General features: G+C 40.9%; 1 protein-coding gene across 5 annotated transcripts in view; it reads right to left on the reverse strand.

Moving 5' to 3' along the window:
• The window catches only part of CWC22 (CWC22 spliceosome associated protein homolog), a 45866-nt gene that overhangs the window by 10673 nt on the left and 18713 nt on the right, over window positions 1–16480 (reverse strand). For all 5 annotated transcript variants that reach the window (XR_014551418.1, XM_083628204.1, XM_083628205.1 and 2 more), the window contains 9 exons: window positions 14305–14473; window positions 12560–12613; window positions 11068–11203; window positions 10771–10977; window positions 10588–10650; window positions 9945–10052; window positions 7176–7257; window positions 5353–5413; window positions 174–251 (listed from right to left, as the gene is read on the reverse strand). Coding sequence is in view for 4 of the 5 variants with exons in the window: in XM_083628204.1 (XP_083484330.1) it covers window positions 174–251; window positions 5353–5413; window positions 7176–7257; window positions 9945–10052; window positions 10588–10650; window positions 10771–10977; window positions 11068–11203; window positions 12560–12613; window positions 14305–14473 (958 nt within the window). In the remaining variant the exon portion in view is untranslated. The remainder of the gene's footprint in view (window positions 1–173; window positions 252–5352; window positions 5414–7175; window positions 7258–9944; window positions 10053–10587; window positions 10651–10770; window positions 10978–11067; window positions 11204–12559; window positions 12614–14304; window positions 14474–16480) is intronic.

Here is a 16480-nt window from a genome sequence, read left to right on the forward strand (position 1 = left end):
CAAGGTGAAATTCAGTGGTATCCATGTTCTTCTGCCTGTGATATTTGATCTACGACGGCTCAACCTTGCATTCTGCAAACGCTGAAACTGCATTTGTAAACCAGCCCTTTTTGCAGGATGCTGAATGGGACGTTTGCGCATTATGTGTGCCATCTACAAAGCAAGCAACTCACCCCAGCCAGTAAACCAAAGAATTTCTCGTATGTTCTCTGCTGAGCGCAACAGTCAAGGATCATGTTGCACAATTCTTTCTGTTGGGAGGAGGAGGAAAAACTCATAAAATCCTATGTATCAACTGAAATTAATTACAGTACTTATCTTCTATTTTTTTTTAACAATATTGCAGCAACACATACTGAAAATAGGAAGCCAGAGATTTATCTGCACACCCAATTAAAGTGTGAAATACATTAGAAACACAACACATTAGAAATAAATTATAGGTTAAATGACAATGCTGCGGGATTCAATAATAGCAATTCTACGTATATCAACCTACCCTGACTTGCTTTCGGAACAGGAAATCACTCTTAAAAGGGATTTTTAAAAATAATATAATCTTCCACTAGTAAAGGATTACGACCTTGCCTTTTAATTCTTTTTGCTACAATATGGCGTACTGAAACATTTCAACACACTGTGTTGACAGAACACAAGCCGGTTTTACAGTTACTCTATATTAAACAAGACCAAAACCAAAAATATATTCAGAAAGAGACTGTTACTTTGTGGTGGTGGTGGAGAGGGCAAACTAATCTGTCTCTTAAAAGCTTTCTTTTCTAATATATGTCATTAGTTTAATATATCAGGGCGCATATTAACTTTCTTACATTGTTTTATTGTAGTAATGTTGCAGTCAATCAGTTTCCATACAATAAAACAGGCCAAAGTGCTGATGCTGTTACTGGTGGAGTCAGCATGACTTGCAGAACAAATTACTTTCTGCTCCCTTAACTGCAGTTACAACATTTTAATATCCCCTGTGGGTTAAAGTAATTAAATATTTTAACATTTTAATTAAATATTACAATGATTCCTAGCAGAATATCTCGAGTAGCCACGTGCAGGAAAACAAATTTGCCTATAAAGACACTCCTTCTCCACCTTCCAAAAGGAGGAGAGGCTGGGACCAAAGTGCCCGTCTTCAAGATTAAACGTTAACATGTTTTTAATTACTGTATATGATGGAAGGCAGTGGCAGCTTCAAAGCTGAACAGCCATTTAGGTTTTTAAACCTTTTTGTAAAAGCAGCACTAGAATTTTCACAGCTGAGTCCTCAACCCTTTATTACTGTGCTTTGCTTTCTTCGAGTTGGGCTTTGTTTAAAACTTGCCATTTAGGTTTTCAAACCATTTTTGTAAATTCAGTATTAGTAACTGTACTTTTGAGTCCTCTATCCTTTATTACTGTGCTTTGCTTTACCTAGGTCGAGCTAGGATTATAATACTTATAATAAGAATTTTGGGGGGTTCTACCCTTTTTTTGAATTTTGGTCATTTAAAGTTTATGATTTTTCTATTTCCTTATGAGGAAACGGAATAGTTCTGTGAAACGAGCCTTATGGTGAAGATACCCAAAGCTGTCTATAAACAAATTACGGGGTTCTCTCCTGCTGTTTCTAATATTAATAACTGACTAGTAATCTATTAATTAAAATGGATCTACTCTTGAGTATAACTTAGCCGGCTATATCACCCCCCCCCAAGAAAAATTAGAATCACAGAGACCCTCTAAAGGTCATCTAGTTCAACTCCCTGCAATACAGGAATCTCAACTAAAGCATCCATGACAGATGGCCATCCAACCTCTGGTTAAAGGCTGAGCACTGTGTTTATCCCAGCTGGACAACTAAAAAAGAATTATCAACAAAAGAACAGTCTTGTGGCACCTTAAAACATAAGTTAATTATAAGTACTATAAATGTCTTGATTTCTTTAGGTGCAACAAGATTCTTTCATCGTTGCCATTTTTTTCTGCAGAAGATCAACACATCTCAAGGCAGCTGACGCAGAAACAGGTAACGGAGTTGCAAATTCCGAAGAGCGTGGGCAGAAGATGCAGAGGGTTTTACAACTGCAGATCTTCCGCCATTTCTAAATGCTGCCTCTCAAGTTTTAATCCAAAGTCACCACCACCTGCTTCTATTTGCCCCGAAGGCTTTTTACTACCAGATCGCTTCTCTCTCTCTCTAGGCATCAAGGATGTTCCTCAGATGAAAGCAGACAAAATTGTCAAAGGCAATCTTCTAACAGCATCTGGTTCCTTGGCAAAGTTTGCAGGCAACCGTGTTGGCTCCCTCTCATCTGCTTAGTTCTGCTGACCATTTTCTTACAGTATATATATATATTTTACTTAAAAGCAACCTGATTCTCCATTCAAGACTAATTCGTGCAAAACAGAACCATGCTGCCACACTCTTCCCTGCACTTGCTAATCAGACTTAACATTTTTAGCAATTCACTGAGAAGGAACTATTTTTAATCTATTGAATTTGTAGGGTCAGCAGTGACGAGACGTGGTTGCGTAAGAGTATTTTATGTAAAAAAGCAAAAGGTATAAAGGTAAAGCTTAGGCAGAATCATCATGGCACAATCTTATATCACAGTATGCCTAGTCACGTATATCTGCAAAACAAAACGCTGGAATGATTTAAGTTGGATTGATCAGACTTGACTCTAGATTAAAAGACCTGTTTTCTCTGTGCTGCCATGGCCTGGGGCTACCAGGATAGCTCTAATGCACAGATGGCCCTTTCAATTGTGGAAGAGTGATCACAGTCCCTCATCTTTAAAATAAACTCCATTTTTAATATTAATGTTGTATTGAATGGTTTACGTTCTATCAGTACAGCGGGGGGGGGGGGGAAGGAAGCTAAAATAAAACCAGAATTGGGGCAGAGTGCAACTGTTAGGGGGAGACATTCATAGGTTTTGTTCATTTACAAGGTTATGAAATAGAGTTCAGTGTAGGCTTGCCATGTAGTTTGGCAAGTATTTAATTTCTCTGTAGCTAGTTCACATAAGGCAAACTCCCATACATGATGCCTAGTCTCCTCCACCACTCCACCAAACAAGATGTTTGGGGCGGTCCTGCAGCCACTACAAGGAAGTGCCTAACATGTCCCTGATCAACTGGAAACACGAGCGCTTTCAATGGCAGAAAGTTCTACTGCAAAGGAGAGTAATGGTTATGCCGTCAGAAATGAACTTAGAAGGCTGCTTACAAAAATAAGTGGGAAGTGGGAAGACATGGGGATAGAAAAGGGTACAGATTTTGCAGTGTGCAGTCCTAAAATCCAGCCTGATTTGGACACAGCATAAAGTCTTGGTTTAATGCTATGTAAATGAGCAGGCATGAGACTTGAACTTGTGTGGTCCCTCTCCCTCTCCCATCTAGGGAAGCCGTAAAGAGAATGGAAGCATCCACGTTCCGTTTTCCACCAACAGCGGTTTATCGCTGCAGCCCAAATGGGCAAACTGCGGATAATTTAAAGTAACGATTTACTAACAAGTCATGATGATAAGAAACGGCATGCTCCTGCTTTGTTCTAATAGATCATGGTTTATTATACTTCAGGTGTGCAACAATGTTGTTGTTGTTGTTTAGTTGTGTCCGACTCTTCGTGACCCCATGGACCAGAGCACGCCAGGCACTCCTGTCTTCCATTGCCTCCCACAGTTTGGTCAAACTCATGTTTGTAGCTTCGAGAACACTATCAACCATCTCGTCCTCTGTCGTCCTCTTCTCCTTGTGCCCTCAATCCTTCCCAGCATCAGGGTCTTTTCCAGGTTGTCTTCTCTTCTCATGAGGTGGCCAAAGTACTTGAGCCTCAGCTTCAGGATCTGTCCTTCCAGTGAGCACTCGGGGCTCATTTCCTTCAGAATGGATAGGTTTGATCTTCTTGCAGTCCATGGGACTCTCAAGAGTCTCCTCCAGCACCATAATTCAAAAGCATCAATTCTTCGCTGATCAGCCTTCTTTATGGTCCAGCTCTCACTTCCATACATCACTACTGGGAAAACCATAGCTTTAACTATACGGACCTTTGTTCGCAAGGTGATGTCTCTGCTTCTTAAACAATAAACTGCAGTTAATAAGGAAAATGGAAACTAGGTGCTTCCAGTGCCTTCCTCAAGGCTGGTACCAGATGATAGGCGAGTTTCAGCCTGAGGTTTTGCTCTCATGTGGCAGAACTATGAAATGGGCTACTCATTCATAAAGGAGAAAAAGGCCAAGGAAGAACCGGGCACCTCTCTTCCCCCATGATGAGTGTGGAGACGGTCTGTAAAGCGCCATGAAATCTCCAGGCGTCCTACAGGCATCTGGTTGGCCATTGTGAGAACAGGATAATAGACTAGAACGGCCACTGGCTCAATTTATGTCCCGGTATATGTGTGCATCCCCTGACCCACCAGGAGGGCACAGAGAAAGTATGCACATGTTCCAGAGGGGGAACTTACACAACTCTGGTTTTCTTCCCTTTCTCTCTTTCCAGGCAAGCAAAACCTCTATAGGACCATTCAATACTTGTTTCAGCAAAACAACACACACAATACAACTTTCTCAGGCTATTTTCTTTTGCACTCAGAACTGTGTCTCTCATTCAATGACAAAACTGCATTTCAGCACAGCAAACATTTTTAACCTTATTTATTCCATTCTGAAGGGATGTTAGGAGTATGAAGGAAAACCAACAATGTTAGCGACCAAAATTTGCTTTACATTTGTACCTTGGTTCTCAAATGGAACCCGTTCTGGAAGTCCGTTCGGCTTTCGAAAACCAAGGCACAGCTTCTGATTGGCTGCAGGAGCCATGGAAGCCGCGTCGGACGTTCAGCTTCAAAAAACAGTTTGCAAACCGGAACAGTCACTTCTGGGTTTGCGGCATTCGGGAGCCAAAACATTCGAGAACTAAGCTGTTCGAAAACCAAGGTACGACTGTACTATAAATACTAGAATCATCACCATCATCCTCTGGAAGAAACGGCTTTACAGTGGTACCTGGGGTTACATACGCTTCAGGTTACAGACTCGGCTTACCCAGAACTATTACCTTGGGTTAAGAACTTTGCTTCAGGATGAGAACAGAAATTGCGCGGTGGCAGCGCGGCAGGCCCCATTAACTAAAGTGGTGCTTCAGGTTAAGAACAATTTCAGAGGGTTAAGAACGGCCCTCCGGAACGAATTAAGTACGTAACCAGAGGTACCACTGTAATTGCATTTTAACTGATCTGCTATGCATTATCCCGTATACTATATGATTAGTTACGTCAATATCTGAATGAGGGGGGTGGGGAAAGATGCTTATTCCAGAAATGGGGAAAAAAGAAAAAAGGAATTAGGAAGACTTACTGTCTGGCTTTCAGGAAAATTCATCTTCAGCAATTTATGAGCACATTCTTCAAAGTCTAAACTGTAAAAGGGAGGGGGGAATTTGTCTCCAGAACCACAGCAGCTTAAAACATTTCTATGCTGACAACAGTATTTTCTGCATTAGAAAGCCTAAATATTGTGTGCCTGAAACAGACTTTGTTGAAATACCCAAGCAATACTGGATTTAGCTAGTCTTCCAGGCTGAGAATTAAATTGGCTGTCCTTCAGTGTTTTTGGATGTTGAGAATCCTTATGAGTATAAGAACTTCCAAAATCTCCTTCCATTTCACTCATCAGACATAATCCCAACAATCATCATTGCTCCATGGACTTTAGATCTGCTGGGTACTAACATGGGTACAGTTGCAAGAAGTTCATTAAAAAGAAAACTGTATTGATCAGTACTGTTACAGATGGCAACTGAAAGTCCACCACAGCATAAAAAAATTAAAATCTGTTATTTTATTTAAAAAAGTATAAAGAATGCAGCAAACTTTTAATCTTTTTCAGTGCTGAAAAAAATGTATTTTAGCCATTTAACATTTTTATATGAACTATGTCCAAAATCAATAATTTTCAGACAGTTTAAAAACAAGGTGACTCCCATTCGTGAGTCACGGTTGCTATAACGTCATGTTAAACAGAAAGCCGAGAGTCTAGCAATTAAACAAATGAGAACATGATGTCCTTCTTTGAAAAATCTTAAAATGTTGTTTCAGAATGTCCTCCCACAGAAGGCATTAATATTTGATATTTGATGAAAGGGGGACACTATACACAACCTGTTAATTAACAATGTTTCCTTACACTAAGCAAACCTCTTCAGTGTTCCTTCTCTCCCTCTTACACACACAGAGACAGACAGAAATAACACTAAATCATCGTTTAGTACGAGATGGAGGAGCCTGAAAGAGCTAGAGCAAAGCACCCCATTTATATTTTTCTCTCCACACCTTCACCCCCAAATCCCATGGGACTCAAAAGAGAACTTTGCCAGAGTTTGTTTCATTTTTAAAGGAATCCTGAGCATTAAGTTAAAACTAGGGAGGCCTGGTTCGAAACAAACTCTGGCTACTTTAAAAAGCCAGCTTCATAACCCAAGATTTGAAATTGGATAATGACTAGTGCTAGTTCTAAAGCAGGGTTTGAATGCAAGCCAAGACACACTTCTTTAAAAAGGGAAACTAAACTCTGACCAGGTTCTCTTCTCAGCTGGGTGGGAGAAGGAGATGCTTCAAACAGGCTTGTTTGGGCTCATCAGCATAGCGCTAAACCATGGTTCTGCTTTATGTGTGAACAAAGCCATACCATTTAAACCAGACCATCTCAGTTTTCACCTAGAGATTCATTATAGCAGCATATATAGCAATGAGAAATACGTTATTCTAAAGATTTAGCTCTAAGAATTCTGCCTCACGAGCATCTATAACAGGGTTCTAGAGTTCTCCCTCCTCCTTCCCAAAGCCTAGTTTGCTCTTTCCCAGCCTTGGGAAGGAGGTGGGAGAGCACTAGAGCTCTGCCAGAGCCTCGTGTCTCCTTCACAAATCCCAGTGCCTCACTTACAGGGCTTTGGGAAGGTAGCACAAAGGCTGGGAGGGGGCCTGCCAAATTTTGGCCTCGCCCCATTCCCGGACGTGACAAAGCCGCATGCAGCCCATGGGTTTCATTTTGAAGGACTCTTGCGGCCCACTTGGTATGAAAAGTTGGGCCGCTCTGATCTAAAACTTGCTAGCTTCCGAAAAGTATCTGCAATCTTAGTGCAAGGGAGTCACATTTCAAACGAAAATTATGTTTCATTTTACCTTGACTGAATTGCTAGGTAAATGGTTCGTCGGAAGGAGACCAAGTTGATTTCCGTTTTATCATGGATAGTCACTTTTTGCCCTTGAAGATTCAGAGCAGGGGAGAGAGAGAGACAGACAGACAGAGGTTTCATGGTTAAAAAAAATCTGGAATGGTTGATTATTTCAAAGATTGCTAATATACCACTGAATATACAAATGCAAATAAACTATTTGTGAAGGAATAAACGGCAGTATTTATTTAATTTCAAGTTAAAAGAAGAAAGCATTGAAATTCCAGCACAATAGGCAACCTGACTTAATGTCCCCTCACAGCCACGGCTGGGCAATGTACTGATACGCCATCCAAAATTGGTTTGAAGTCCACATTGTTATAACTGTTTCATAATATTTGACAGAGCAATATGTCACGAAACACAATGTGTGTGCGTGCTATGTAAAAAAATTGCAAGACGGGAAAAACTGTGAAGCCGGTCATCGCTTCTCTCATGATTCCTTCTGCCCCTGTCGCTCTGTACCGTAAAGTAACAGTTATCAGTTTTAGACCCCTTAAGCAGTAGCAGTTGCCAGAACATTATCCCGTTCGCCTCTACGTACTTACATCCTTATTTCAGACATCATGATATGTCATCAGTATATAACAATGTTTAGCTGATGATGTTGAAAACCAGGTATCACCCAGCGCTGCTCACAGCACAACAAAGGCATATCAAACCTATCAGTGTCCTCGTGCATGGGAACCAAACTAATACTGCTTAATGAGCCTTGCCTAATTAATTTCAAAAAGGAGCTGTGATTTAGGAATGTAAATCTGGTTTCATATTGAGATTAATGGTTAAAACCCTTGACAGTTTGGGAGGACGGGGGGCGTGGGGAAGAGGGAGAGAGAAAGAGAGAGAGAGAGAGTTCTCCTGTACTGGTAATAATTCCACGGTTTAGGCCTACAAACAGAGCGGTATATCTGGCTGGTCATGCAGGAACCAAGACCTAAACTAGCTGCTCTGAAATGAATTAATGCCCTACTGTTTATGGGGTGGATTTCAGATTTTCCATACGAGCAATGCAAGTAATGGCAGAGTGCTGTAATTGCCATCTTTTCATTTGAAAGCAAAAGTTTATTTTCCTTTCCCAACAGTCCTACTGAAGAGACAGCGCACTCAGGAAGAGTCTGAAAATGCTAAAGACCTGTCTCAAAGTTTGTTTGTAAACTCAATCCAGCCTCTCTCTGCTTGCAACAACTTCAGTTTATCAGCTTGTTGGCTAACATGCTACAGTGGTGCCTCGCAATATGAAATTAATTCGTTCCGCAAGTTTTTTCTTCTTGCGAGTTTTTCGTCTTGCGAAGCACGGTTTCCCATAGGAATGCATTGAAAATCAATTAATGCGTTCCTATGGAGATCGCTTGCCAGGCTGGCGGTGTGGAGAAGGGCTTTTCTCCCCACCGCAAGCCTTCAGGACAGGTACGGGAACAGAGGGGAAGGCGCGCAGTGCTTCTCCTCTGTTCCCGGGGCTTGCGGTGGGAGGAGGGTTTTTCCTCCCCACCGCCAACATTCAGAACAGCATTCTGAATGTTGGCGGTGGGGAGGAAAGCCCTCCTCCCACCGCAAGCCTTCAGGACAGCCATCCGAAGGCTGGCGTGGGGAGAAGGTCTCTCCGCCCCACCGCCAGCCTTCGCAGGAGGTCCGAGGATAGTGGGGAAGACGCGCTGTGCTTCCCCACTGTCCTGGAGATTTCCCTATGGGCTTTCGTCTTGCGAAGGAAGCCCATAGGGAAATTCGTCTTGCGAAGCGCATCGAAAAACGGAAAACCCTTTCGTCTAGCGGGTTTTTCGTCTTGCGAGGCGTTCGTCTTGCGGGGCACCACTGTATATGCTGCTTCTCACATTTCCAGAGTAACAAAGACTGAGTGTTTAAGGAAACCAGGAAGAGACTCAGAGGAATCCCAAGGAGGCATGAAATACATCCACGCTTGGGAGGAAAGGAAAAAGACAAAGACACACACACAAAAATAAAAAGACCTTGTAGAAATAGTGTTAAGAATTATACAAAGAATTAACCTGCACCGGGAAACAGGAGGGGGGGACAGGAAACTCTGCTACAATTCAAGACAAAAACCTCACAAAATGTGTATAATTTCATTATGACAACACAGACAAATGGTAAAAAACAAAAAACCCAACCACTGATATTTGAAGGACATCAAAGGCTGGAACAAAAACCCACACAGGTAGCTCTGAATACCCAGGGAAGCATTGGATTTGGGCTTATTCAAACACCAGTGCCTCACATCAAATAGCAAACCACTTTTGAAGATGAGAGGACTTTCAAAATGCAGATTGTGACATGGAACAGGAATCTGTTGGCTAAGTTAAAAAAAAATACCTCCCACTGGACTTCCTAGGTCCAAATTTAAGCAAACAACAACTGGATTGAAATATTTCACAAAGATAAAATGATTTAATAATAGTAATAATAATTTTATTATTTATATCCCACTCATCTGCCATTTAGAAGGGTAAGGTCAACTAAATAATGTACTATGAATACAGTCCTCTAAATTCAGCCTTGCTATTGCTACCAACCCAAAATGCAAATAGTGTCTGGCAGAGGCTATGGGACATGCACTATTTGTATCACGGCCAAAGAAGTTGCACTGGAGTAAATAGAAGCAACATTTTAATATTAACTAAAATCAGTTTACTGTTTTGTCGCACTAACTTCCACAGTAGCGAGGAGTGCATAAAACTGTTTCTTTAAATTGCAGCTTTACCTTCTTCGTCCTCCTCCTCCTCCTTATCATCATCCTCTTCCTCCTCCTCTTCACTGCTTGCAGCATCCTGACCACTTTCTGAGTCACTGTCACCTTCGTCAAGAATTTCTACAAAAGAGAAAAAACACGTTTAAGTGAACACCAATACCAGGCTGGGTTGGTTAGAGGGGCTAGTCTGTATCAGAAACTCGTGTATATGGAAGAAGATGATTCAACATCAAAACAGGAAACATTGCAGTCTTGCTCAGTTGCCTGAGAGTAAGTCCCACTGAACTCAATGGAGCCTACAACTGAGCAGACATGCACAGGATTGCATAGCAGGTTTCCCAGAAAACCACAGGAATTAGAATTTTAGATACAAAAGACTGGAGTGCTAGGACATGATAATAAGGGTTCACTGAGGGATGTGGGAAGCAGCAACTCCCCACTTGTGGGTGACCGCACATGTAGGAACCCGGAGGCAGGGAAGAGAACCGCAAAGTCCTTGTGGCTTGTGAGGACATCCTCTTTGGGCTCCAGGGAGGGTCTCCTCGTGAGCCATAGGCTTTGTTGAGGCTGCTTGGCCTCCCCGCCTAACAGCTGACAGCTCTCCATCCCTGCATTAGAACAGCTGTGCAAACTCAAATTAGCTAGGCGTACATACCTTTCTTCAGAGTTTGGTACTTCTCTTCGTTCTCCATAAAATCTGGATCCATCTTGAACACATCTTCACAGAAACAGAAAAACAAGTTACCAAAATTATAGCAGAGCCATTTTTTTAAAAAAAACCAAACCAAAAAAAATTCAGACTGAAAAGTTCATTCCAACATTCCTTATTCATACTTACTAAGAACATCTTCTGGATTGTAGTCATCTTCCAAAGGCAGCATATGGGTAAACTGATCCTCTTCTTCCACAAGATCCAGTCCATCTGGAATTATCGGGTGATCTTTGAACCCGTCTTTACGCACAGCAAACATGACTTCAATCATGTACTGAACTCGCTTGTCGGTTTCAGATTCATGCAGGACGTGACGAAGGCGGTCAAAGATGGCTGTGGTTGGGGGGAGAAAAAAACGGAGGTAAATCTAATTCCTACAAAACTAATGGTCAGGGAGGAAATAAAGCAGCAATAAATACATACCGTTAACACCCCTAGGAGACACTTCAGTCAATTTGAGGCCGCATTCCTTTAGGAAGCCAATTGCTACTTCAATGCTGTCATCTGTCGGTCTCTCCAAAAGCAATGTGAGCATTTCCAAGCATAAAACCTCGTGAGCCTTAGCAGGAAGAAGATAGCAACACAAATAACTTTTTTGTTTTGACAAAATAAATTCCTTGATTGCATGTATCTGACACATGTAGTCAACAAGAAGAAGAAGAAGAGTTTGGATTTGATATCCTGCCTTTCACTCCCTTTAAGGAGTCTCAAAGTGGCTAACATTCTCCTTTCCCTTCCTCCCCCACAACAAACCCTCTGTCGAGGTGAGTGGGGCTGAGAGACTTCAGAGAAGTGTGACTAGCCCAAGGTCACCCAGCAGCTGCATGTGGAGGAGCGGGTAAGCGAACCCGGTTCAGCAGATTACGAGACTACCGCTCTTAACCACAAGCGTAGCACCATTTCAGAGAAAGGCACTACAAGTTCAGCGTCCCAAAAGGAGCTTTGGATGTGCTTCTTAAAGGGCAGCCCTCCAACCAACTTTGCTGCTCATGTGAGTTACAAGAGCAGTTTAGGCTAAAGAACTTACTGCTCAAAGTCAATTCCCACTTGGTATATGGGTGTGCCTGAAATAGCTCTCTATGTAAGCCTTCTCCAACCTAATGCCCTATTATTATTATTATTATTATTATTATTATTATTATTATTATTATTATAACTTATTGGTCACTTTTTTTTTACAAAAGTAACTCAAAACGATGTACACCAATAATTAAATAACATGTACATTAGAAACAACATAAAACCAAACAGAGAAAAACCCAAAATTTCTAGGTGTTGTTGGGAATATGACCGTCATCATTCACTAAGATGATGGTGGATCAACCACTCAGAAGCCATCTTAGCAATTGGGTGGCATATAAATTAACAAATAACATAATATAGGCATCCCCCCATGTTTATGTGGGGGTTACGTTCTGAGGCACATGCGTGTTGGTGAAATAACAAACTATTGAAAAGCCAGTTTAAAAGCCTGCAAACACCTGGTTCCGCCCCTTTAATGATATTTCAGTGACACCATTATGTTGTTTCCGGGTCACTTCCGGGTTTGGTGCAATACATAGTAGCTCACATATTGAACATGCATAAGCGGCTTGTAACCCCTGACCACTAGTCATGCTGGCCACGGCTGATGTGAGCTGGGAAAGTCTGCCCTAGAGCAAAGGTTTGCAAGTAATATTTAGCAAGAGCCAGAGTTGGGGGTTGTTAATTTTTTATATTTTGCTTTTGTAGTTCTATTTTCTATTTAAAGTGCTTTCTTATTTATTTACTGAAAGCTGCCCAGATAGCATCACGCTATGGGGGAGGAATGCAAATGCCATAAACATATTTGATGACAAAATCCCATCACAAACCCTTGCAACGTTAAAAGCCAAAATCCCTGCAAATATATTATCAGTAGTACACAACATCTTACCACATTCTGATTCATAAGATGTGCCACAAACTTGGAAGCTGTCAGGCAAAGTTGCTGCAAAACAAAATGAAAAGCTACGTATTTCTGCAAGTGATAAGTCCATTTCAAAGGTATTACTGCAAGTGATATGTCTATTAGCATGGCTTTGAATCCCAAACTGCCCCAGAGGTTCTATGTGACTTGCACAAATCATTTAAAGGGCTTTCTCTTGCTGGCATTGTTCTTATTACTATTATTTTGGGCAGGTGAGAAAGGAGATGTGCCAGCAGCCCCTCTTCTTCCTCAGGAAGGCTACAACTTTCGCCAGAAACATGCATCTGATGACTATTTGTCTTCCTCCAAACATAGGATTACTTTGGAGTGAACAGGTGACGAAGATTAAATGGAAGTAGGTCGTTTCAGGATATTTGCCATGCAGTGAGCTCAGACAACAAGCTTTGCAGAAGCTGCAAATAATGTATCTTGCTGCAGATGAGAGCTCAGGAAACTTTTAGATGATCTGGCACTATTGGATTCTCATTACTTAGGAGATCAAGTCCAATATCATTTTTTGATGTAGAAATGATGCTACACAGAGCACTTCCCTAGTCACACAATAACGTTGTTAAGGTGGAATCACTTTAACTCAATCTAGCCCTATTTCAGAAAACTGCTTTTGGGGGGGACTGGCTATCAGGATGAAGTCAACTGCAGTCTTATTTTGTAGGGGTGTTTTCACAAACCATTTTTACTAGATGGGCATAGAAGGGAAAGCCATGGTTAAAATATTGTTTTTAGCTGTCATTTACTCCCTCGAAATGTTTTCTAGAAGAACTATGTAAGATAATCTACAGCAGCAGGAAGTTACAAACGCTGTATATTGCAGATACGTACAATTCAAATGCAAACCTGTTGTAGACTGAAACTACTTATTGTAAGAGATGTGGAAACAGTTTGAAAGGGGGATTATAGCTTTTGATACCAACAGCCACCCCACTGTTACCTCACGGAATTACAGAACTTTCTGTATAACTTCTTCTGGAAAATGCTGATTGGAGGGGCTGTTTCGAAGCCCTTCGTAATAACACTGTTCTGCTTACTATTTTTCCATTTTAAATTCTTTCTTTTTCAAACCAACAAGTTCCAATAAATACTCAGCACCTTAGGGTTCAACAGCATCCTACTCCATCTCTACACTGAACGTATTTGGACTTACTCTGAATGTTAAATTTAAGGAATTTATAATTTAAAATGTAATAAATATAGAAAAGAGGGGGGAAATTGTGCTAAGTTATATCGAATGGGTTGAATGCAGGAAAGAACTCTGTTCTCCCCATAACAGACCCTGGCTCTCTCACTAAACACCCCCCAAGAGTCTATTTTGTGCAAGTGTTACTGCCTTTCTGTTAGCACAAGAAACCTTTCGATACAAGCCATTAAATATTATGTTCTTAAAGCAGTAAAGTTAACTCAGAATTAATAAGAAAATAAGTACTATGTATATCACATTTCCCCAATTTATTTCTATTTATTCTCTCCCCCACTCCCAGTACCCGCTTTCTCCCCATGGCCTCAAAATTTTCAGACATTTTCTGACTTTCAGCTCTCCTGATACCCACATAATTTGTACTCAAATCCTAAATACACTAACGGAGAAATAAATCTCAGTGAACACAATGACACTTCCCCAAAACAGTATACAGGCTATAAGTAAGAGAGAAGCACAATAAATCTTACCCTATCACCTGCGTGGCAATAATACATACCTTATCATTTCTTCTGTATCCTTTGCGAAAATTTAAAATGAGCCTCTTGAGAATCAGTTCTCCGATATTTGGAAACTTTGAATTGATGATTGCTACAACAGCTGCATAAACATGAGTGAAGATAGGTGAAGCACTCTGGGCTTGCAAAATAGATCTTGAGAGCAATCCCCTATGAATGAAAATACAGACATGCTGAAGCAGCTTTACCAAAAATTTAAAAACAAAAACTATGTGATTTGTACAGTAGCATTTATCCCAGCAGCTTGAGGGATGGCCGGTGACTTTTCTAGATTGCATTATTCTGGAACTCAATTCCACCAACATGGAACCGCCATCCACAGCTAGATCATGCTCACTTATACATACAAACATAATTTTATTTGCTTGCCACCTTTCCACAGTTCAAACCACACTCACGGCAGCTTGCAACATGAAAAGAAAAATACATAACAACATAATGAAAGGGGTTATAAATAAAGACTAAAACATAAAAAAATACACAAACAGAACTATTTCAATATAAATCACAACAAGATCTAAAATAAAGATACAAAAACCCAACAACAACAACAACCCTGCCCCCAAGACAACACCTTCAAACAACACTCCAACCTGAGAGTGTGTTTTGCAGCCACAGCTTTTGTAGCTGGAGTCAGTCTTTGCCTCGCCCCCCAGGCTAGGTGGAAAAAGGCCTGCAAGGCAGGGAGCAGGTCTCCCAGCCCATATGCTTTTGGCTTTCCATCTTCTTTCCTGCTCCACTATCCCCCAATACATGTCTGTATTAAAATTAGCCTTTCAAAAGCTCAGGTGTTATTCTGTGAATAGGCCAGATTAATCTACAATCATGTTTCAAGAAGCAACAGTTGATGAAAAAAATCACTGCTAAAAAACAAAACAAAAACCCCCCTCTCATACACAAATCATAATCAGTGACAAGTAAACATTATTGGAAATATTCCCAAATCACTTGAGAACTACATTCTCATTATTCAAGTATGCATTAATGTTTTCATTTAAGAGATTTAAGTTTCGTTTCACAATCTACTGCTTTTTTCAAAGAATACAGACCTAGGAAAAACCAGCTGCAGCACTATTATTGTAAAAACATCACCACTGCTCTACTGGAGAAAATTGCTATAAAATATTTTGTTTAAAAATATAGGCAAGAAAGAGCCCAAATTATTACCCGTGGGCCTTTAAGGAAACAATAACATAATCCTGCTGTATGGATCCAATAGAAAAATGGCACAGCTACAGCACACACACAAAATGTCTTCTCAAAGAAACATGATATCTGAAAACCAGTGGTGTGTGAAATGTTAAAGATGCAAGAGTCAATTAATTACAGCAAATATAATTTGTTCCCCAATTACGGCACATAGTTATTTTCATGACGGTAGATATTTACCAAGCCACTGACATCCTGCAGAAAAATGTTTGCTGACAATCTATGTTTTAATCACCGTACTTAGGGAATGTGTCAGGAGAGGATCTTCCTGGATTAGGAGTTCATTTGATGCCACTGTTTACTCCTCTACAGAAGGAGTAACTGCGACTGAACAGTCACTTCCCATGCCTCTAATCATGACTTAAGAAGAGAGTGAGAGCCCAAATGGCCAAATGCTCCACTACGGGAGCAAACATTATATGGAACATGGGTCTTATTTCCATTTGATTGCCATTTTCTGGAAAAATCAGTGGAAGGGCTCTTGAAAACCAGAGGCAGCCGATTTAATCACAAGTCCTACTTTTCAGAAGACTGAACTCTGCAAAGTATTGGTTTGTATTTCACTCTTCCTCCAAGGAACCCAGGGCAACAAACAGGTCAGGCTGAGAGTGACTAGACCAAGGTTACCCAAGGAGTTTCATGGCTGAGCAGAGAATTATCTTTGGTCACTGGTCAACACTCAAGCCACTACACTAGATTTATAAAATTTATAGTTCACACCAACTGGTTCCTCAATCTATAGTGATCCAGGAGCCAGGAGCAGTCAGCAGGCCAGCACTGCTGGCTTATATCGAAGGAAAACCCAAGCACAGTTTAACACAGTAAACTTTGCAATGCATGGCACAGTTAAATGGTAATGCTTTGCATGCAGAAAGCCCCAGTTCATTTTTGACATCTTCACTTTTCTTTCTTTTTGTAAAATATAATGTAACTAAAACATTAATGGTT

Source organism: Podarcis filfolensis, assembly GCF_964270895.1.
Source record: "Podarcis filfolensis genome assembly, chromosome: 1".
Lineage (NCBI taxonomy): Eukaryota > Metazoa > Chordata > Lepidosauria > Squamata > Lacertidae > Podarcis > Podarcis filfolensis.